This window comes from Dipodomys spectabilis, unplaced genomic scaffold (genome assembly GCF_019054845.1).
Source record: "Dipodomys spectabilis isolate Male_0828 unplaced genomic scaffold, ASM1905484v1 ptg000125l, whole genome shotgun sequence".
Taxonomy (NCBI): Eukaryota; Metazoa; Chordata; class Mammalia; order Rodentia; family Heteromyidae; genus Dipodomys; species Dipodomys spectabilis.
In genome coordinates, this window is record NW_024870802.1 from 18,709,545 (window position 1) to 18,732,944 (window position 23,400).

The window sequence follows — 23,400 nt, forward strand, 5'->3', positions numbered from 1 at the left end:
TTGCATCTGTCAAACATTACTTTGTCACTTTTCCATGTAGGCCTCAAACTCTCAAACTTCTGTGTACATTTCTAACATGCTGAGATTATAGGCTACAATACCACATTGGCTTGATTTGTACATTTTATACTTTTTTGTTTAGAGACAAGTTCTTGCTATGTAGTCCAAGCTGGAGTGGTCCTCCTACCTCCACATCCTAAGTACTAGCATTACAGATGTGAACCATCATGCCTGGCTTAAAATATTGCTTTAAAAAAGAATTCTGGCATGTGTTAATGGGGCACATAATATAAGGAAAAAGATAGGATGGATCTCCTCAGTTGAAACACAGAGGTAAGTTTAAACACTTTCTTTCCCAGTCATTAGGGACTATTAGAGGGAAATGAATCTACATCTTAGTTTGTTCATCTGAAAAGTGATGCTGGTATGAGCAGCAACTTGAGTTGTAATTAAGAGCTCACAGTGTTACACATTTAGCCTGGTTTCTAGATCTCCAGAACCAAACGTGTCCTAAGCATAGGTATAGGTATTTAGCTGCCATGAAAAAAGGACTCGGTTTATTTATAAAAGAAATCTGCCTTTAACCCCATGAAGATTTTCAGGCCTTGGAAATACCCTTTATTGATCCCTGCTTCAGTAACATGATCCAGAAAAAGGAATTCTTGTTCTAAATAATCTACAATTCAGAAATGCATAAAAATCCATCTGTTGGGGGAGTTTCACAGCTAAAGCCTTTATTAGGGTTGTGTCCTTGGCTAGGTGTCCCGTGGGCCCACATCCCTTTACCCCATAGTCCTTTGGCAGGGACCAAAGCCTGAGATTTGCTTCTGACTCCACTACTTACTGAATGACCAGGGCATTTTCTACCTTTATAAACTAGAGGCAATAACCTGCTTGCTTAAAAGTTGTAAGGAGATTGTAACAATGAGATGTACAAGATGCGATGTTGAAAACAAACTTTACAACATCGGAGGTTGGGGGAGGGGAGAAGTTGGGGAGGTGGGATGGCAAGGCCTGGTAGGAGAAAAACAAAGGAGGGGGTAACAATGCTCAACCGGAAATGTATTCATTACCTTACGCGTGTAACTGTAACCCCTCTTAAGTATCTTTACAATAAAAAGTAAAAAACACTTTAATGAAAAAAAATATTGTAAGGAGACAGCAACTTCCTTAAGGCCTATATTTATAAGTAAATAGTCGTTGCTGTAAGAGTAAGGCTCAGAATAAAAACTGACTGAAGAATACTTCTATATCTTTTGTCCAAGCGTGATTGTGAATCTGGTACTAAGTTATGGAAGAATTTTATTTTGACAAACAGATCTTACAATTTGTCTGGTCTAAAAATATCCCAATTAAATAACTGAGTGCTTTTGTCTTGCCTTTGGAAGAAATAGCTCTGAGCTGGGAGCCAGTGGCTCACGCCTGCAATCCTAGCTACTCAGGAGGCTGAGATCTGAGGATCATGGTTCAAAGCCAGCAGGAAAGTCCATGAGACTCTTACTTTTAATAAACCACCAGAAAATTGGAAGTGGTGCTGTGGCTCAAGTGGTAGAGCACTCACCTTGGGCTGAAGAGTTCAGGGACAGCACCCAGGCCCAGAGATCAAGCCCCATCCCACGACTGATGGGGGGGGGGGGGAGGGGGAGAAAAAGAAAGAGCTCTGAATCATATGTATTGATCAAGATATATATTGAATCTGCTCAACAAGGATACCTGAAACTATCTACTCCTACCTCTTTCAGAGTGGTAGCAGTTCTGCTGTTTTAATTACCTTATCATCTTATAGCAGATGCTAATATTGAACTCCCAATATGTCTTAGAGATCTTAAGTATATACATACACATGACACAGTAAAACATTAAGTAATTTTATTCTTTTTTTCCTTTATATTGCTAACAGTAGCCCAGTGTTAAGGATGTCAGAAAAACTGAAGAAATAAAACTTTCAGTTTACATAAAGCATGTATAAAAATATCTTTCCAAAATAGAATCTGACAATTACATTGCCCAGTTTTAACAATGCAAAAATAAGAATAAAAAAAAGCTGTAAAACCAGAAGGCTAGTTTTGTTAAAATTTATTTTAACAATTTTAACTAACCCAACTGGTACTAATGAAATCCAAGTTAAAGTTACAGCCAGATAATGAGAGAAAACGCTGTGTGTGGCTACTTAAAAATATTCCTGAAGCGAAATCTGCTTTGTGCTTAGATGGCTGGATTTACAGTTTCAACAGGAAGCAGCAATAAAGGTTGTGAAAATTCCTAACTTTTCTAGTAACCGCTCTATAATCGCAAGAAAAAAATGAAAATACTACTACCACCTTTTAACTGTTGATATCAAAACTAAACAAAGCTATTAAATTTAAAAAAGTCAACACAGTAAGACAGTTAATTACTTTTGACTTGTAAAGCTCCCCCAAACAAGTATTTGCTTGCTAGTGCAACAGATTTAACCTACAGGCAGTAGCTATCTTCGCTTTGTCAAGTATTTCAACAGTGCAAAACATTAGTAGTCTCAATGCCCACTGCTCACCACATCTGTCACTGCAGCCTGGTGATCCACTACAGAGAATAATCAGTGCCAAGGAAAATGCAAAGCAGCATTTTGGGAGATGCAGTGATTTCCAGGCACACCACTACCTCTGGTGTCAAAGATAGATGGGCAGCTTCATGTGCAAGAGGTGGCCTATGTAATCAAAGATGTCCCTAAGCAAACATAAGATACAGTATTGAATCTTTCTGCACAAAACCCAGCAATAACGATTCTGCTACTCAGAACAGTATTCAACGTGGACGAGCAGATCTCGATGCTCGGTGGCTGGATACTGGACATTGCACTTGGGACATTCTACCAGGCTTTCATTTAGTGCAGCACCGGGACTTTTGGGTGAGGTAATTTTTCTTCTGTTTCCACTTTCTCCTTGGGAAGCAACGGATGGCTCTGTGAAGGCAAACTCATGAAGCTGTTTCTGAAAAAGTTGCAAATGAACACCATTTGTATAGAAGGTCTACTGCTCAGCAACGTTAACTGTATATCTGCTAGCTGCTTTAGCCCTTAAGACATTTTCTCTTTAAAAATCTCTGCTTGTCAGGATTTTTTGGTGGCAACATATGAGGTGGTTATGGATTACCCAGAGAATTATTATAATTGTTCAAATTGCCCAGAAAAGTACTGCAGTTGGATGCTTATATAAATATGTTCTGTTAAGTCAAATATAAAATGTGGGCATGAAGTTGGACACTGGTGACTCACACCTGTAACCCTAACTACTCAGGTGATTGATCTGAGGATTGTGGTTTGAAGCCAGCCCAGGCAGAAAAGTTAATGAGATTCTTATCTCCAATTAGCCACAAAAAGCTGGGGGTGGAGCATGGCTCAAGTGGTAGGGTATTAGCTGTGAGCACAAAAGCTCGGGGGCAGTGCCTAGGCCCAGAGTTCAAGCTTCAGAACCAGATTATTAAAAAAAAAATCTGCATGAGGTTCACTACATTTGCGTTTTTTCTAATAGTCATTCAAATCTTTTAAATTAGTATATATTATACCAACAAAGGGGTTTCATCATAACATCATCATACATGCATAACTTTGCTAGTTTTATAAAACAGGCAATTTTTTCAATAAAGATAGATTCATAAACTATAGATCCCAGCACTGAAGAAGTTCTAGGTCAGCCTGCTCTATAGAGTGAAACTTCATCTCAAAAACAGAAACAAACAAAGAATGACATGGAATTAAAGCCACTAAGAATTTTAGCAGATAAATAGTTTATATGCAGAAATGGAATCTTTTATTCATTTTCCTTTTTCATGTTTTTTCCTTGAAGAATTCAGAAGTCAAGAAAGTTTAAAAGTGAGTACGCATATCTATCACACTATGAAGACAGTAGGAACATAAGACAACAAAACTACAGATTCTTTCATATACCCTCTGACTTCTAGACTTTGAAAAATAGTCATTAGTAGAAGTGATTCTAATCTTCAGAAATTATACATAGTCAAAGTTAATGGCATAGTAAAGAGCTAGGCACACCTTTTCTTTCCTTTATTCATATGCAAATTATTTTAGTTTTTTGACATTTGCTTTTTTCATCACTTGAAAACCAAAGGGTTATATTTGGATGCTCTGTGGTATTTTTTTGCTTTTTTCTTTTGTCAGTCCTGGGGCTTGAACTATGGGCCTAGGCACTGTCCTTGAACTTCTTTTACTCAAGGCTAGCGCTCTATCACTTGAGCCACAGCACCACTTCTGGCTTTTTCTGTTTATGTGGTGCTGAGGAATTGAATTCAGGGCATCATGCATGCTAGGCAAGCACTCTACCACTAAGCCACATTCCAAGCCCTGTGTGTTTGTTTTGTGTGTTGGTACTGGGGCTTAAAGTCCATCTAATGATCTCTCTTGTCACTTCACTTCCAGCATTTTGCTGGTTAACAGAGATAAGAGTTTCTTGAATTTTTCTTACCGGACAGGGTTTGAACCAGGATCCTCAGAACTCAGCCTCCTAAGTAGCTAGGATTACAGGTGTGAGTCATTTGCTATTATTAAAATGTTATTTAATGTAAATGTTATTTAATCTATTCTAAATATTCTTCAGTACTAGCATACACATACATACACACACAGAGAAAGATTCCAATAGGTTTGGTCCAAAAGCTCATTAATAAGATGAAAAAAAGTAAGTGAAAAGAAAAATCACATCTCTAGTGAACAATATTACTCAAAAGAATTATGTTTTTGTAAGGTCGGCTCCTGGATGGCTAGCAGACTCCACCCTCCTCGCAGCAAAGTCTCCACCCAGTACCTGCGTTACCTAGGCAACTGGGACACCTGGAAGAGGTCACATCTGCATCCGGTGAGGTCACATCTGAATTTGATGTGGCCACACCTTTCCCCGCCCATACCCTAGATAAGGCCTAGTGCAGGCCCAGGCTCTCTCTCTCTGTTCTATTCTAGCTCTCTCTCTGTTCGTTTCTAGCTCTCTGCTCTCTCACTGCTCTCTCTCTGCTACCTATCTCCCTTTCTGTTCTTTTCTAGCTCTCCCTCTCTCTCTCTTCTCTCTCTCTCCCCTCTCCCCTTTCTCTGCTGCTCTTTCCTCTCTTTCCCAGCTCTCTCTCATTCCCAGGCCTTTCCCAGCCGCGTGGAGTGCCAACCTTGCCTGGTCCCAGCAGGTCTACTGAATAAACCTACCCCTTACCTGAATACCACGTGAGTGCTGCTGTTCTTACTCGAGTACCTCTTTTTAAAAACCTAACAGTTTTCATGATAACTAGGCTCACACCTATAATCCTAGCTTCCTAGGAAGCTGAGAGTCAAAGGACTGTGGTTGAAAGTCAGCTCAGCAGAAAAGTCTGAAGGACTTCTCCAAAATAACCAGCAAAGGGCTGGGCTGGAGGTGTGGTTCATGTGACAGCTAAGCTCCAAGTTCAAGCCCAGTATCACACAAAAAAAAGCTTATTTAAAGTGACAATCCATTATCCCTAAATACAAAATACTTCTAATAGAAAAATGTAATTTCGGATCAAAATTCTGTGATGCCCTCTCTTCTACGCCTGTCTTCCCAGGCAGGTGTTGTAAGTGGAGAATCAAAGCACCTGGGCAGGGGGAAGGGAAGATGATCTTGAACACCTGTAAGGTGACTGTTTTAAGAGGTACACAATGTCCCTCTTTCTGAGCTCTGAACTTATGCTTGAAGGGTAATTGCTTCTAATGACAGTTCTGCTTACAGATTGGAGATGAAGCCAGCTATCCCAAGTAAGCTCTTGATTTGAGAACTAATTTGACATATAAATAGAAGTCAGAAAGATGAGCTAAAACCTGAAGTTTTAGGTTACCCATTTGAAACTCACCAAGGATTCCAATTGTGTTATTTGATTACTTGCTTTACGAAGTTCCTTAAGAATTACATGTAGTTGATGTTGCATATTTTGCCGGTCAAGTTTTTCATTTTCAAAGTCTAAAGTACATGCCTGCATCTAGAAAATGCCCAGGACAAGACAATTATAGTTGATAGATAGGATCCAGTTCTCCTGAGTGGATGCTTGCATTCTTTATTAACACAAGAAGAAAATGCATTATTTTACTCTCATAGCAAGAATTCATCTGACATATAGTGAGATGTTAATAGATGAAGTTTAAGACTGAGGACTTGGTTTGTCCATGAAGCAAAGCCATGATTTGAGGTACGAGTAAGTAAAGAACAGCTTAGTACACTGATGTTTAGTATTATCCATTCAACCCCCCCTCCCCCGAGCCCCCTTTATTTCAGGGATAGGGAGGGAGAAGCAAAAGAGATGACTATCCTTAGATTGGAATATAAAAACCCTTGCTCACACCAGGCACTGTTCATACCTGTAATCCTAGCTACTCAGGAGGCTAAGATCTGAGGATCATGGTTCAAAGATAGCACAGGCAAGAAAGTCTATGAAACTCTTATATACAATTAACTACCAAAAAGCCACAAATGGAACGCTGGCTCAAAATGGTAGAGAACTAGCTTTGAGCACAAAAGTCCAAGGACACCATCCAGGCCCTGAGTCCTAGGACTGGTGCAAAAGTGTGTGTGCGCATGTACACGTACCTGCACGCAAACGTGCGCACACACGCACACACACAGAATCTCTGCTCATTCTGACAGTAAATGGTACCTGAATTCTGCTTGAAATTATAATGTGGCCCTATTTAAGAAACCATGGTAGGCTAGAGTTAATAACTATAGCCATCCAGGGAAGAGCAAAATCTGCTAAAGCCAGCAATTACCTGGCAAGAAAATGTCATTATATCTCCAAAAACTGGTTTAGTCTAAGGAGAGTACCAAGAATGTAAGGCTAGTACAGAGTCTCTAGAGATTTTTTGTTAGTCTTTTAAAAATACTTTTTTCACAACTATGAATAGTTTTCCACAGACCAGTGTAAACAGCAGGAAAAAACTACATTTTCTAGCAGACCAACGTGAGTTTCAACGCAACCCCAGCGAGTACCTGTTGTTCCAACAGAGCCACCCTTGCTTGTTCCTCTTGCTGCTTTAGCAGAGACCTGTAAAGAAACCGGACCTGTAGGATGCAAAGAGAACCAACATTGTCTCATCCAACCTTTATCTCTTTCCTGGGATGCCTGAGGCGCTTACATTAGTCACAGATCTAACCAGGACAACACCTGTTATCTGGATGACTCATTCCAGATGCTTGTTAGATGGAGCTGTGTAAGCAACTGGCTTCAAGTTCCTTGAACTACCACACTGACCACTGACAAACACTCTGTGGTACTTTCCTGGAGGCTCTGACATCTGCCATCATCTAGAGTATGACAAGGAAGGGAGTACCTCATCTTCTTAGCTGCACAGCTGGAGCAAAACTTAATCATTTCTACTTTGTTTTGCCTAAGTGTCCCTATTCATGCCTACAGATAGGAAAGCAGTACAGATGAAGGAATATGTTAGCTCAGTAACTCGCTTTCTCTTAAGCTCAGCTTTGGGATGATTTTAAAATTTATGATAGTAATAACAATAACCTGACACTTACTTCTTTTATAAAGCATTTTTCATTTCCCTGACCCTCACAATGAATGGACCTCTAAGGCAAGGAGAGGTTATTATTCCTTTGATCAATAAATCCCATATAGGTCAGAGAAGGCAGATGATTTGCCTAAGGCCACAGATGGATTCCAAGTACTGTTTTTTTCCATTACTCCATGCTGCCAAGCAAAATTTAAACTAATGGCTTTCTGTGAAAGTAGTATTCATTTCTAATTTTCCCCACTCTAATAACTCTAATATTAAGACAGCCTGGCTCAAAGTTTTGAGTATAACAAGAACATGGAAGGGACTATGTGAAGTCACTAAGCATAGTACTGGCATGATGAAGATGCCAGCTTAGAAAGAGCCTTGATTCTTCTCACGACTTTACATCTTTCTTTGGTCACTTCCTTGTCATTCAGAGCCTTCATGGGTGTGATTTCCTCCAATGAGGGGTAATCCAAGTTACCTTTCTGACAAATCTTGGTTCAAATATATCTCCTCAGTGAAGTCTTCACTAGCCCCCAATTTCTCTTTATTTCCTTTACTCTACTTGCTTATTTGGGTACTTCTTTTTGATCTGTTTCTATGCTAGAATATAAAACTCCTGTGAGGGGCAGGAAGCTGTTTCATGCTTGTTCTCCATTGGTTAATACAGTCTCTGATGCTTGGTAGGTGCTCAAGGAAAATTTGAATTCTGAATCATGGTGAGCCTTCCTTGATAAGCTTACCTGAGATAAGAGCTCTTCAGATCTCTTCCTCTCCTCTTCAAGTTTTTCCCTGGCAATATCATTCTCTTCCTTAAGTCTTTGTATTTTCTCTGTTTTATGCCTGCTCTCTTCCAGCTGTTGTACATCTGCATTTCTTTGTGAACACAACAGCTTATTTAAATCATGAACTTCTTTTTGAGTTTCTTCATATTTTCTTCGAAATTCACTAAGTTCAAAATTCAACCGAGTTATGGTTTGGCGTTCGACCTCAAGATCTTTTTTGGCATTTGCCAAGTGGTTGTAATACTTCTGCTTCTCTTCTTGAAGAAAAGCTGCAGCAAACAACATTGTGACACAGCTCACTTTATAAAATCAATGATAACCTAAGAAATTAAACTTCAAGCATGCTTCTACAAATGAGATCATGTCATGTTTTCAGCTTATAAAATGAAGTCATGAGATGGGGGCTATGATTGACATTTGATGGATCTTAAGAAATAGCAATTTAGGACTATTATTTGAAGTTACAAAACAAAGGAATTAAAAACAATCATGGAATGATTTTGTGACTGATGTCTAATTAGTCCTTGATATCTAAAGATAAATGAATAGGAATGTAGCTCATTGTTTATAGATATGGAAATAACAGAATTAAAGACAGAAGTGTTAACATGTGATAGGAAAGGTGGGGCAGAGTCTTTCTGTACTATTAGGTTACTTTATTAAGTGTTTATACTACTCTGAGAAACAGAGAGCAAGGAAAAGGGGAGGAGAAATAACACTTATTATTAAAGGAAAAAAATTAAGGTTTAACTAACTCCTACTTTAGTATGTAACAAATGTATAAATGTGTTCAGGTATTAACTCTGTCCTGAACAACTTTGAATTATGTCTAGAGACACTTCCTTTATATTTTCCTTTTAACATTAGCTTTATTTTAAATATTCAGATGTGAGTCTGGCTCCCCTCTCTTAAGCCTTCTATTCATGTAATTAAAGACTCCTTTTCCCTTATAGCTTATAGGTTTTGGGTTAAATTTTTTTTTTTTTTTGTCAGTCATGGGGCTTGAACTGGGGGCCTGGATGCTGTCCCTCAGCTCTTCAGCTCAAGGCTAGCACTCTACTACTTGGTCCACAGCACCACTTCCAGCTTTTTCTGCTTATGTGGTGCTGAGGAATTGAACCCGGGGCCTCAAGCATGCAAGGCAAGCACTCTACCACTGAGCCACCTTCCCAGCCCACAGCTTCTAGTTTTTTAAGCAGTGTTTTGTGTGTGTGTGTGTGTGTGTGTGTGTGTGTGTGTGTGTGTGTGTGTGTGTGTGTGTGTGTGTGTGTGTTTCTCTTTTATCCCAGTTCATCACACCTTGAAGTGCTAAAACAATTTCTTCTGTAAAATGAGACTAATGATACTTCTGTCCCACCTCTTAGGAGTCTTTTGGGTGCTGTCAAACTGACAACTCTCTCAGCTGAGGTCAATGTTAGAGAAGCTGCAAAACACATGTCAAAAAGCATCATGAATAAGAAACTTCATCTTAAAGCCATAGTGAGAATAAAATGGTTGAAGAATGATCTATAAAACACATTTTTTTCTCCTGGGTTTGATAAGAGTAAGTGCTGAAGACAAAATGAGAAGATAACCAGCCAGCAAGGCCAGCTCTGAAGAAAATAAAAGTAGAAACAGACTTGGAAGGAAGTGCCATGTTAAGGGTAGAGGAAATGCCACATGATTTCTGAGCTCCTAATCATAACCCCTTTACCTTTGACTTGTGCCTTCTTTTGATTTGAAAACAGGAAATGGGACAAACTTGCAAATGCTATTTCCAGCTTAGAAAACATGTTTTTATTTTACTTTCTAACACATATTCACCCAAATCTAAATTTGATGAATCACTCCTTTTGGAAAAATGTCAGGCCTATCCAAAAGGAAAACTTACACTAATCAGTACCTTCAGATTCAGTCTTTTGTGTCTGCTGTAGGAGTGAAGGAGCAGCTGCTCCTGTTTTCTGTTCCAGCTCAAAGATCTTTGCTAAAAGTCCTTTAACGTAGACCTCACGCTGCTGATCATACACAAGCCACTGCTGATTCTTCTCCAGGGCCTTGCAATGAAGAGGGAAGAAAACCAATAATAAAAACAAAATAATAATAATAAACAAAAATAGTAAAGCACAGGGGAGATCAAGTGAAACTGCTTTTCCAACACATAAAATTTTTATAGTGGTAAAAAACAAGCAAATTGAGGCTGGGAAGATGGCTCAGTGGTAGAATGCTTGCCTTGCATGCATGAGGCCCTGGGTTTGATTCCTCAGCACCACATAAGCAGAAAAAGCCAGAAGTGGTGCTATGGCTCAAGTGGTAGATCACTAGCCATGAGCTGAAGAGCTGAGGGACAGCACCCAGGCCCAGAGTTCAGGCCCCACAACCGCCAAAAAAAAAAACCAAACAAAAAACATGTAAATTAAAACATTGAACTTTCATCTCACTCAGGAAGAATGGCCATCAAACAATAACTTCGGAAGAGGATGCAGAACAAAACATAAGGAGCCTTGTAGGTGGGAATGTAAATTAGTGCAACCACTATTAAAAACAGCATGTTCAGTCCTCAGAAAAATCCAAACAGAATTACCATATGATCCAGTGATACCACTCTTGGGCATGTATCTGAAGGAATATTAGTGAGGATACAATAGAGACACTCAATACTCATGTTCACTGCAGCACTATTCACAATAGCCAAGTATAGGAACAACCTAGATGTGGTATCTGCCGGGTGCAGGTGGCTCACGCCTGTAATCCTAGCTACTCAGGAGGCTGAGATCTGAGGATCATGGTTCAAAGCCAGCCTGGGCAGGAAAGTCCGTGAGACTCTTATCTCCAATAAACCACCAGAAAACCAGAAGTGGTGCTGTGGCTCAAGTGGTAGAACACTTGCCTTGAGATGAAGAGCTCAGGGACAGCACCCAAACCCAGAGTTCAAGCTCCACAACTGACCCTCTCCCCCAAAAGATGTGGTATATATCCACAATGGAGTATAGTCAGTCATAAAGAATAACATTGTCATTAGTAGGTAAATGGACAAAACCAGAGATGATCATGCTACATGAAGTAAACCAGGTTCAGAAAGACCAAGGCTGCATGTTCTCTCCTATATGTAGAGCTAGATCTAAAAAATAAACATATACATAAAAACATACATGATCATACATTTATACACATACATATACCTGTGTGTATGTGTATATATATTCACATACATATTAAACATGTTCTTAACAATGGAACTGTTTGAGGGGATTAGGAAAGGAAAAGAAAATGATGGGAGTGAATAGTATCCAAATACATTTATTGCATCTCTATATAAAAGATGACCTAAGGAGACTCACTAAAAGCTATCCTATAATGGGAAAGGGCAGAAGATGGGGAGAGAGTAATAAAGGAAGTTAATCTCATTAAAGTATAATATCTGTATAAAATATCTGTGTAAGATACAATGGTAAAAATCCTTTGACAAATTAATCACTTTAAAAAATGAATGACAGGATGTAAACCAGGTTCTGTGTGGAGGGCAAACAGACAACACAAATATGGTTGAAGTACTTTACACTCATTGGGTTAAAATTGTTTTAAGAAGTGGGATAGGAAGAGAGAGATGGATGGAGGGAATGAATCTAATCAACATATGCTCTAAACATATACAGTAATATCATAATGAAACTCCGCTATACAACTAATATATGCTCATGAAAAATATTCCAAAAATCTCTTATGGCTTGTGAAATAAAATGGGCAATCACTGTATATCACGTACCTTTAGAATACACAATAGTAGAGCAAAGTCACAGAAGGGGATTAAGTCTGCTACCTTCCAATCTGTGACTGTATGCACTGTCCTCTGAAACCTAGAATGTCTTTGCAGAAATGAGCCTCTGCTTTCTGGTGAGAACTTCCATCTTTTAAAGACACAGGCAGTTGAGCCCTATATCCACAAAAATTTATATGTAGGGAAGCTCTAAAGTTTAAAGAGTTCCTCCAAACTTTAGTGGGCTCCTTCTATAGGGCCCTATGAATTCATAACAAAGTGTGTATATATGGGGCTTAAAAGGATTTTCAGAGTGAGGAAATAAGACAGAATTGGCCTCTGGACTCAAAGAGTTAGTCTAGGGCCCCCCAGCCCAAATACTGGGCGCTCTGTACCCTCCAGGCAACTGTTTAGTAGTTCTTGTGTGGTTTAAAAGTTCCTTATCAGGTAGAGATCCTATATATCCATTCTGTACTATGTCCTTAATAATGTATGGCTAGTTTCAGTGTAGTAATTTGATTTAAACAGTGTCCCATTATTGACTATTCATGGTGTATATGAACTTGCTCATACTTTTTTCAACTCTTCTGAATGTTTGAAATTTTTTATAACAATCAGTCTCAAAGAAATACTAACATCTTGACTTCATAGCAAGCAATGCAGCTGAGAAGGTTGCTAAGATTCCTGTTCTATTTCAAATCAAGAAGCAGCAGTCATTCTTTGTTCAGATCCACTGCCTCCCCTGTTCACATTACATGCATCTTTTGACCAATGAGGTTCTCAGAATCATGTTCAAATTTAATTGCCAGGTGAGATAGCACATATGTCATAATATGACTCAAAAAGCACATATGTCCACATTGTGTTTGTCAGTTGTAGCATGTTAGATGCTACAGATAACTAATTTTAGAGTTAATTTATGTTCATATTTATGAAGCATTTTAATACAAAGTTTGTCAACATAGGATAGTCATGAAATTTTTTTCCTTTTAAATAAATTTGTTGATACTTTATTGAACGAAAAAGTTAGCATAAGACTCAAACAGTATTCTAAAGAGCCACATGATGGCGATGTTACTTCAGTACAGGAAGCATTTTATTCTGTCTCTTCCAGCTGATTGCATGCATCTGCTCTTTCCCCTCTCTTAATAGTATCAAGAAGTGAAATATCTAGTGGCTATCAGTAAACCTTAATGCTGTTAGTTGTGAATCTTTAGAGTCATCATTCATTAGTCATTCCTTCCAATGAGTGTCAGCTACACATTTGTGTGGTATGCAATTAATATTTGCATCCAAGTTATCAATAAAAATATAGACTAAGGGCAAAAATGAAGTCCTATGGAATGCTGAGAATGTTCTTACTCCTGTTCTAACAGGAATCTACTAAGTATTCTGTAAGCAAAACTTCCAACACAGACAGGAGCCAGTGGTTCATATCAATAATCCTAATACTCAGGTGGCTGAGATCTGAGGATCTTAATTCAAAGTTAGCACAGGCAGACAAATCAAAGAGATTCTTATCTCCAATTAGCCAGCAATTTTGAACTAGAAGCATGGCTCAAGTGGTACAGTGCCAGGCATAAGTGAGAGTAAGAAGCTTAGAGTTCCAGTCTCAGCACCACAAAAAAAGGAAAATTAATTATAATAAAATAGCAGCTGAACAAATTAGATTTAGGTGAAGAAGAGACGCTGTGGACATATTTGTAACCTACTTGAAAAAAATTTTCTCTGCTTGGTATGAAATGTATGCATTATCCTGCCCATGTAATTGTAACCCCTCTGTACAGTATGTTCACAAATAAAATAAAATTAAATTAAAAAAAATTTTTCTCCTGAATGCCTTGGTAGTGACTTAGGCAACCATTACAATCCACTTCTCTTGCCTCATCACTTGATTCTTTTCAGTAGAGATGCTAATGCTTCCAACTTTATAAAATTTAAAAGTCAACAAGTTAGTCCCATAGCTTATTTACCCATAACAATCAAAAGAAATGAACTTACATCTTTTAGTTGCATTTCCATCTCATGAATGTTACTCATTGATGAGTTGAGGCAGCCAGTAGCCGAAGTCTGTAAATAATCCAATATCACTTAACATTACACATTCAACAACACAAGTTTCCTTCGTAGATTCAGTTCCATAAAAATACACTATGTATATTTCTCAGGGGCATCCCAAAATTTGATAACATACTTTAGAACCAAATAGCCAGGTTACCAAAGGACCACTGTGAAAATTAACATTTACAAGATTGGAAGATTGGAAACCCTGAGATTTCAGATCTAATTTGACTTGAGTTGCATGGAGCACAGAATCACTAGAAACGCCTGGTTTTTCACCAAGAGGAGTCAAAACAATTGGGCTATTTCAATGAAATCTAGAAAACATAAATTGTCAACCAAAAGATGAGAACTTTCTTTTCTAGAATTAGGTTTTACAAACATAGTTTGAGTAGCATAGTTCAGATTAGCATACTCTGAAAATGCTAAGACAAGAAGTATTTGATATTGTAGATTTTCTGGAATTTGGAATATTTGTATATACATAATGAATACATCTTGATGATAGGATTTAACTCCACACATGAAATGTGTTTGTATTTTGTATCTGCCTTATTTATACACAGTCTGAAGCTACTTTTATATAGAATGTGACAGGTGTGATTATTTTCTACTTTTGGTGGCACACTGGTAAACAAAAGCTTCAGATTTTGAAACATTTTGTATTTTTGATGCTCAACCTCTACTAGTATTAATCAGTTTTAGTTCACATAGAGTACATGGAATTTATAACAGTTCTTTTTTTCTTCATTTCTAGCAAACCAACTCTGTAAAGGCTGTATTTCAGGATTTTTTAAAAGATACGAATGTGAACATTGGTAAGAAGGCTCAAAATATTTGCTTTTCTCCAGACAATCTCTTCACTCACCCTTTCAGGTAGAACTGTGACACTACCCCCGCCTCCACTCCTTTTTTCCCTAAGCACATAGTAGACTTTCTTTCCCAGCCTTCCCTGTGGTTAGTGGAATCTTCTGAGTTGTCTGATAGAGTGTGGACAGAAGTGAAACATGCTAATTGCAGGCCTCCCCCAAACCTGCCTTGACAATCTCCTCACATACTCTATTTCACAGATCACAGAAGCCCTGGCAGGAAGTCTCCATCCTAAGGTAAAGCCACTAGGAGAAAGGGATCTGGATCTCTGAATGACTGGAGCAAAGCCTCCTCCATTCCAACTTGTACTACACTGTGGTATAAGGAAAAATCACCATTTCCCATAAGATGTTGAGATTTTTGAGGATGTTTGATATAGCAGTTTCTGTTTGATACAGCAATTTCTGACAGGCAGAAACCAATACTACAAAATCATTTCAAAGTTATATTTTCTTCTATGTACCAGTGGCTCATGCCTGTAATCCTAGCTACTCAGAAGGCTGAGATCTGAGGATTGCAGTTCGAAGCCAGCCAAGGAAGGAAACTCTGTGAGACTCTTAGACCCAATTAACACCAAAAGTAGAGCTGTGGCTCAAGTGGTAGAGTGCCTTGAGCAACAAAGCACAGAGAGGGTGCCCAGGCCCTGAGTTCAAGCCCCAAGACCGGCACAAAAAAAATGTTATTTTCTACTAAGACGTACTTCATATTCAAAACTCATTCAAGGAAAGATTTTAACCAATCACTTTGAATCTGACTGCAATGTTTCATGAGTTTCAGTTCTGTGGGAATTCTCTAGAAAAACTCACCATCTTTGAAGTCATTTCTTGAAATATTCAGTTGCCTACCTGTATAAAATGTACAGGTCTGATCACTGTATCTTCCACCAAAAGAAAATAAAGTACTAAGAGAGACTATATTAACAGCATTGAGGTGTTAGATTTGAAAGTTAGATTTTTTTTTTCCTGTAAGTAGTCTTAGTAGTTGTGTTAGTACTATTCAAATGTTTAAGGCTGGGAATGTGCCTTAGTGGTAGAGTGCTTGCCTAGCATGTATGAAGCTCTAGGTTCAATTCCTCAGTACCACAGTAAACAGACAAGGCCAGAAGTGGTGCTGTGGCTCAAGTGGTAGAGTGCTAGTCTTAAGCAAAAGAAGCTCTGGGACAGTGCCCAGGCCCTGAGTTCAAGCCTCGGGACTGGCAAAAAATAAATAAAATTAATAAATTTCAAAAGAATCAAACATTTGACCAGTAAAGTAACTATTTACAAGTATGACAGGCACTATGCTAGCAATTTACAAACATTACCACACTCAATTGTCAATATTCTTAGCCAGCTTTTTCTTTTTGGTGGGGGGTAGATCGGGGGTGGGTTGTGGGCTTGAACTCTGGGCCTGGGCACTGTCCCTCAGCTCTTCATCTCAAAGCAAGTGCTCTACCACTTGAGCCACAGTGCCACTTCCAGTTTTCTGGTGGTTTGTTGGAGAAAAGAGTTTCATGGTTTTTCCTGCCTGGGCTGGCTTTGAACCGTGATCCTTAGATCTCAGCTTCCTGAGTAGCTAGGATTACAGGCGTGAGCCACCGGTGCCCGGCTTCTCCAGGTTTTATTGATGTGGAAACTGAGGTTTATGAAAGGGGTCTGCTGAGCCACCTGGTCTAAGGCTCACACAGTTAAGGAATTTGTTCAGAGTCACATAGTTAACAAGGCAAAATCAAGATCTGGACCTAGGCTTGTCTTTTACCTCCAAATCCTTGTTCTTCCTACTCTACTGGTATGTACCTCTCAAACAAGAAAAGGGGAAAAATATGCATGCAGATAAAAAAAGTAGATTTGATATTGTAATTTTGTACCTCAAATATAAAAATTAAGCTGAGTGTTAGTGCCTTATACCTGTAATCATAACTACTCAGAAGGCTGAGATCTGAGGATCCTAGTTTGAAGCCAGTCTGGGTAAGAAAGTTTTTGAGACTCTCATCTCCAATTAATCAGCAAAAAAAAGCAACAAGTGGAACTGTGGCTCAAATGGTAGAACTCCAGCTTTGAACAAAAAAGAGACAGGACCTAAATCTGAAGTTCAAACCCAGTACTGCACAAAACAAACAAAACCTCCAGAAAATTAAGTCTCTTTTAAATGATCCAAACTATAGAAATAAGTTCTCAACAGAATCTTTCTTCTTGGCCATTGTAGAGATAGAGAAACTAAAATAAAGTAAGTGATCTTCAAGTTCACTATGCTGTCTCATCATTTGGCAAGCATTCTTTAACAAACTTATTCTTCATACAAATTACAAATTATAGCAAAAAGAAAGAAATCTGGGTTAAAAAACAATTATTAGCACCTGTGATAAACGGATGGTACTGGCTTTGCTTTCAAGTTCAGCAAGTCTTGCTGTCGCGGCAGACAACTGTTTCTTCAGTACATCTGTCTCTTCAGATAAGGATTTCAACAACTGTTCCCTCCTTTCACCTTCCTTGGTTTTCTCTTCCAGCTGTTCAAGCAATGCAGTCGTATTATATCTGGTCTTTAGCTGGTCTCTGAGTTGCTGTATTTCTTTGTCTTTCTCTGTGAGGTAGTAAGCATTTTTCTCTTTCTCAGCTTCAAGAATTCGAATTTTCTAGACATAAAGAAGAAACATAGAACAAAGTCAAGTCAAGCTTGCAGCTAAACAATATATTTTCACAAGCATTAATTATTTTTTATATATCAAGTTGGCTTTATGATATCAGGACCAAAAAAGTCCAGTTCTATGCTCAAACAGCTCAAGGACATAAATCAATACATATGAATGTAATATACGTTCTATTAACATACATACAAAATGAATGGGCATAGACACAAAGGAGAAACTACTTGTATCAAGGATTGTGTGAGAAAACTAAAAGAAAACTTCTCATATGAATTATTTTTTGGAGGGAAGTGAAGGTAGTACTGGGGTGTGAAATAAGAACCTTGTGATTGCTAGGTACCACTTGAAACACAACTCCTCCTATTTTGGCTCTTTCTCATTTGGGTGTGTGTGCAGTCCTGGGGCTTGAACTCAGGTCCTGGGTACCATCTCTTGAGATTTTTTGCTCAAAGCTAATACTCTACTACTTGAGCCCCAGCTCTACTTCTAGCATGTGATTGATTGGTTGACTGATTTATCTGTCTGTTTACTTATTTATTGGTAGTTAGTTAGAGATAAGTCTCACAGATTTTCCTGTCCACACTGGCTTCAAACCACAATCCTCAGACCTTAGCCTCCCAAGTAGCTAGTATCACAGGTGTGAACCACTATTCCAGGGCTCTATTATTTTTATAATAGGGTTTTGCTTTTCTCCCTGGGCCTGGTTTGGACCTCAGTCCTCCTATTTTCATTTCCCATGATCTGAAAATGATGTAGGTCACATCCAAGTCTCAACTTTTATTGGTTGAGGTAGGGTCTGGCAAACTTTTTGCCTAGGATAGCCTCAAACCAAGATCTCTCTACATACAGCTCTTATAAGTATTTGAGAATCTTCCCTCCATCATATTAAACCTTCCAAACCTAAAGGCTAAATGCTAAAAAATGGCTCCTGAAAGACATACATGCTCATCTACTGATGAGGGATAGGGTAGGGATAAATATAACAAGAATAAGAAGGCAGCATCAGAAAATTCAAGTACTATGTTTTCTAAGAATGTTCACTACAACTAAAAGGATTAAATGACCATTTACCTCCAAAAGTCTGTGTTTATCTTTATCAGTCAGTTTTCCTTTTCCATTTGTGAGTTCATCCATTGATGTTTTTAAAGATGAAATTTCACCCTTAAATTTCTGTAATTCAGTTTCTGATTTGGAGTTATTAGGCTTTAGTCCCCACTTACTCTTAATTAAGTCTTTTGGACTTCTAGAAGACATTTCTGAAATGGTCTGTGAAAATAAAAGTCAACTATATTTTAAGTCTTGCATTTAAAATTTAAATCTCAATAAACTATTCCATTCTAAATTCTCAATAAACTATTTCATTCTAAATTCTAAATAGAAAGGAAATATTCAAATCAGAGGGAACAAGAGATAGACCAAAGAAGGTTTCTGAGGTATTGCAACCATTAAAAAAAAATGTCAGGTAAGAGATATGAGGAATAACTGTCTTGCAAAAATATGACAGCCTGCATATCTCTCTTTTGTGCATGGTCTGTACAGGTATCACAATTTAGTAGAAATTTTCTTTTAAAAAACAATGGCGGGGGGGCTGGGAAGTGGCTCAGTGGTAAGAGTGCTTGCCTTGTATGCATGAGGCCCTGGGTTTGAAAAAGCCAGAAATGGCACTGTGGCTCAAGTGGTAGAGCGCTAACCTTGAGCTGAAGACCTGAGGGACAGCACCCAGGCCCAGAGTTCAGGCCCCATGACTGGCCAGAAAAACAATAGAGGGGGTCTCCAATAATTTTTTTTAAAAACCTTAAAATAGTGAGTAATGATCACGTATCTGACACAAGACTAAACAGCTAGCAGTAATCTACCAAAAAAGCCAGAAGTGTAGCTGTGGCTCAAGTGGTAGGGTGCTAGCCTTGAGCAAAAGAAGGTCAGGATGGGGCTGGGAAGGTGGCTCAGTGGTAGAGTGCTTGCCTTGCATGCCTGAGGCCCTGGGTTTGATTCCTCAGTACCACATAAGCAAAAAGAAAAAAGCCGGAAGTGGCGCTGTGGCTCAAGTGGTAGAGCGCTAGCCTTGAGCTGAAGAGCTGAGGGACAGTGCCCAGGCCCAGAGTTCAAGCCCCATGACCGGCCCCAAAAAGAAAAATAAGACAGTCAGGAACAGTGCCTAGGCCCTGAGTTCAAGCCTCAGTCTACCAAAAAAAAGAAGTCATTATTCAACAGAATGGTATGACCTATTTTAGAAAATATGCTTTATTTTACTCTAACATGATAGTCATTTGAGAGAGTATGGTGGGAAGTGAGGAAAATCCAAGATATTTTTTTTTTTTTGGATCCGGTCATGGGGCCTGAACTCTGGGCCTGGGCATTGTCCCTCAGCTCTTCAGCTCAAGGCTAGCACTCTACCACTTGAGCCACAGCGCCACTTCCAGCTTTTTTTTATTTTTTCTGCTTATGTGGTGCTGAGGAATCGAACCCAGGGCCTCATGCATGCAAGGCAAGCGCTCTACCACTGAGCTACCTTCCCAGCCCAATCCAAGATATTTATAAATTTTGGAGGAGATGGGGACAAACAAGTCGTTTAAGGATTCAGGTGGACCTGTTGCAACAATGAGAAGTACAAAATGTCATGTCAAAACCAGCTTTACAATGTCGGTGGGGGGGGGGGGTATGATTGGGTGGGAGGGAGGGGGGAGGCTGGGAAGGGAGGTGAAGGGTAAACAAAGGAGGAGGCTGCAATGCTTGGTAAGAAATGTATGCATTATCCTGCCCATGTAATTGTAACCCCTCTGTACAGTATGTTCTCAAATAAAATAAAATAAAATTAAAAAAAAAAAAAAAGATATTTATAAATTTAAAAAAGGTAAAATATTCAGGGAATCTGGTAGGAAAGAAATTTAGAATAAGGGACCAAATTTAAGGAGATCCTTAGTATCTGCTAAAAATACTAGATGACAGATTAGAAGCAAGTATATATAAACTATGGTAGACATATAGTGAAATATACTGTACATATACTTCATATAGGGTCAAAGTGGCACACATTAATAATCCCAACCACTCAAGGGCAGTGATAGGAAGATCGAAGTTCAACCAAGTTGGGCAAAAATGTTATCAAGACTTTATCTTAAAAAATAAACTGTGCCAGGTACTGGTGGCTCACGTCTGTAATCCTAGCTACTCAGGAGGCTGAGATCTGAGGATCACAGTTCAAAGCCAGCCAGGGCAGAAAGTCTGAAGTCTCCAATTACCAGAAAACCAGAAGTGGCGATGTGGGTCAAGTGTAAAGTGCTCTCCTTGAGCTGAAGAGCTGAAGGACAGAGCCCAGGCCCAGAGTTCAAGCCCCAAAACCAAATACATACATACATACATAAAATAAAATAAACTGCACATGCCTGTCATCCTATATATTCAAGAGGTTGAGATCTAAGGATCAAGGTTCAAAGCCAGCCTGGGCATGAAACTCTTATCGCCAATTAACCATCAAAAAATAGAGAAAGAAAAGCTGGAAATGGAGCTGTTGCTCAATTGGAAGAGTACCAGTCTTGAACAAAAAGCTAAAGAGACAGTGACAGGCCCTGAGTTCAAGCCCCAGTACCTGAAAAGAAAAAATGCTGAGTTAGTTGTCCATACTTATAATTTCAGCTAATTGAGAGGCAAACATAAGAAGATGAAGGCGAGAAGATGGTCTAAAGCAAAAGTAAAACTTTCTCTATCTGAAAAATAAACTTAGGCAAAAAAAAAAAAAGGTCAAGGGTGTGGCTCAAGTAATGGTGTCTGCAAGCAAAGGCCTGGAGTTCAAACCTCAATACCATCAAAAATAAGTAGTATAATACATATAAGTGAGCTGATGGCTCATGCCTATAATCCTAACTACTCAGAAGACTGAGATATGTGGATCCAGGTTCAGCCAGGCAGGAAAGTCCATGAGGCTCTTATCTCCAATAAACTATTCAGAAAATGCCACTCACAGATTGAAGAGAGGAAAGAGAGTGTGTACTGGGGCTTGAACTCAGGGCTTCAGGCTCTAGGATTTTTCTACCACTAGAGCCATGGCTTCCAGTTCTGGCTTTTTGCTGGTTACGCAGAGAATCTCGGCCAGGCACTGGTGGCTCACGCCTGTAATCCTAGTACTCAGAAGACTGAGATTCTGAGGATCACAGCCCAGGCAGGAAATTAGGCACACAGACACAGCCGGAAGTGGCACTGTGGCTCAAGAGGTAGAGCACTAGCCCTGAGCAAAGAAAACCCCCCAGGATCCTCTCCCCCTTCGCCCCCCCCTCCGCCCCCGCCGGCCCCACCCTGAGTTCGAGCCCCAGGACCAACACACACACACACACACACACACACACACACACACACACACACACACACACACACACACACACACACACACACACACACACACACACACGTTTCTCAGCTTTCTCGCCTGGGCTGGCTTTGAACCCTCATCCTGAGTGGGTAGGATTACAGGCATGAGCCACGGGTGGGTGCGCGCTTCTTTCCACGTATTTTCCATTCCAGTCGCCCACGGGGGTTTCTCCTGCTCGGCCCTTACCTGCGCCGGCGGGCACCTTTTCGTTTTCTGTTTTTTGGGAAGCCTTTTCCTCGGTGGGAACTAATCAGGACACCGCCCCTGGCCTGGGATCGGCCTGGGATCAGGTCCCCGCCGTGTCTGCCCTCCACCTGCTCTTGCTTTTCCGTCGATGGACATCAGTCCCGGCGCTGCACGTTGACAGCGGGCGCTGCGGTAACCCGAGGCCGGCACACGGCCCGGGCACCTACGAGGGGCCGGGGAAGGCCAACTGGATCGTGACCCCCGCCACGGGCCCACAGGGTCGGGGCCGCAGCCGCCCGGGGCAGCAGTGTGTGGGGCCGACTCGCAAAGCGCGGGCTGACCGCTCACCCGCAAGAGCCATTCTAACGACAGCGCCCGGGGTGGCCGCCGGCCTGGCGGCGCCTCCCGCTCGAGGGGTGACAGTACTCACCGCCAAGTCCCACGGCGGAAGCGAGGCGACCACGGCCGAGGGAGAGACTCAGGGCCCCCGGCAGGCCGGAAGCGGGGACCCGCGGCCTGCCCACCGCCTCCCGTGCAGACCAACCCAGCCGCGACGGGAGAGCTGTGGGATCTGGCCCCCCAAGACCTCGTCAGCTGACGCCGTCGCCACCTCGGGACCGCTCAGCACCTGAGGTGAAGCCCGGCGCGGGCCTCGGCTACCACACCCACCCGCGAGGGCGCCGCTTCCGGGAGTTTGAATCGCGCGGCTGCGGGGCGGGGCACGTCATTGCCGGCTAGACTCGGCTCTCTGATTGGTTGAGGCTTCTGATTGGCAGGGACGGGTTCTGAGGCTTGAGGTCCGAGGCTGAGCGGAGCTGGATCAGATCTAGCTGAAGCCGCAAAGACCTCGCAGGTCTGACACCCAAAGAATTCTGATTTTTTTCAGAGGGCTCTGCAGTTATTCTTAATACTCTGTTTTTAATAAGTGGATGCCCCTCCTCTGGGAACAACTCCTTTTGTGACCTGAGCGTGGTTTATACCTCTGAGGAGACCAGTTTTCTCAATATAAAATGGAACTCATCAGATTATAGAAAGAACTCGGTGGTGGAGTATAAGGCCCAGTGTTCGACACCCAGCACCATAAAGGGAGGAAAAACAACTGAAAAAAAGAAGCTCCTCCATTCCTGAGAGAACTGATTCCACAAGGAGGACGGATCCCCGTGTATTCTGAACTTTTATCATGCGAGAATCGGGGATCCACATCCTAGATGGGGAGTGTAGCAAAGGAAAGCTGTTAGACATTCCCATGTGAAGTGGAGATAGAGAACCCCAGAGACAAAGAGT

General features: G+C 40.5%; 1 protein-coding gene across 1 annotated transcript; it reads right to left on the minus strand.

Moving 5' to 3' along the window:
• Positions 1-1,855: 1,855 nt before the first annotated feature.
• On the minus strand, positions 1,856-22,782 carry Cep55 (centrosomal protein 55). The gene is made up of 9 exons (XM_042689315.1): positions 22,547-22,782; positions 18,639-18,833; positions 17,280-17,555; positions 14,015-14,083; positions 10,163-10,313; positions 8,239-8,549; positions 6,975-7,046; positions 5,845-5,970; positions 1,856-2,969 (listed from the first exon to the last, which is right to left on the minus strand). The coding sequence occupies exons 2-9, from the start codon at positions 18,819-18,821 to the stop codon at positions 2,769-2,771; spliced, it is 1,389 nt and encodes a 462-aa protein (XP_042545249.1). The 5' UTR covers positions 18,822-18,833; positions 22,547-22,782; the 3' UTR covers positions 1,856-2,768.
• Positions 22,783-23,400: the final 618 nt, after the last annotated feature.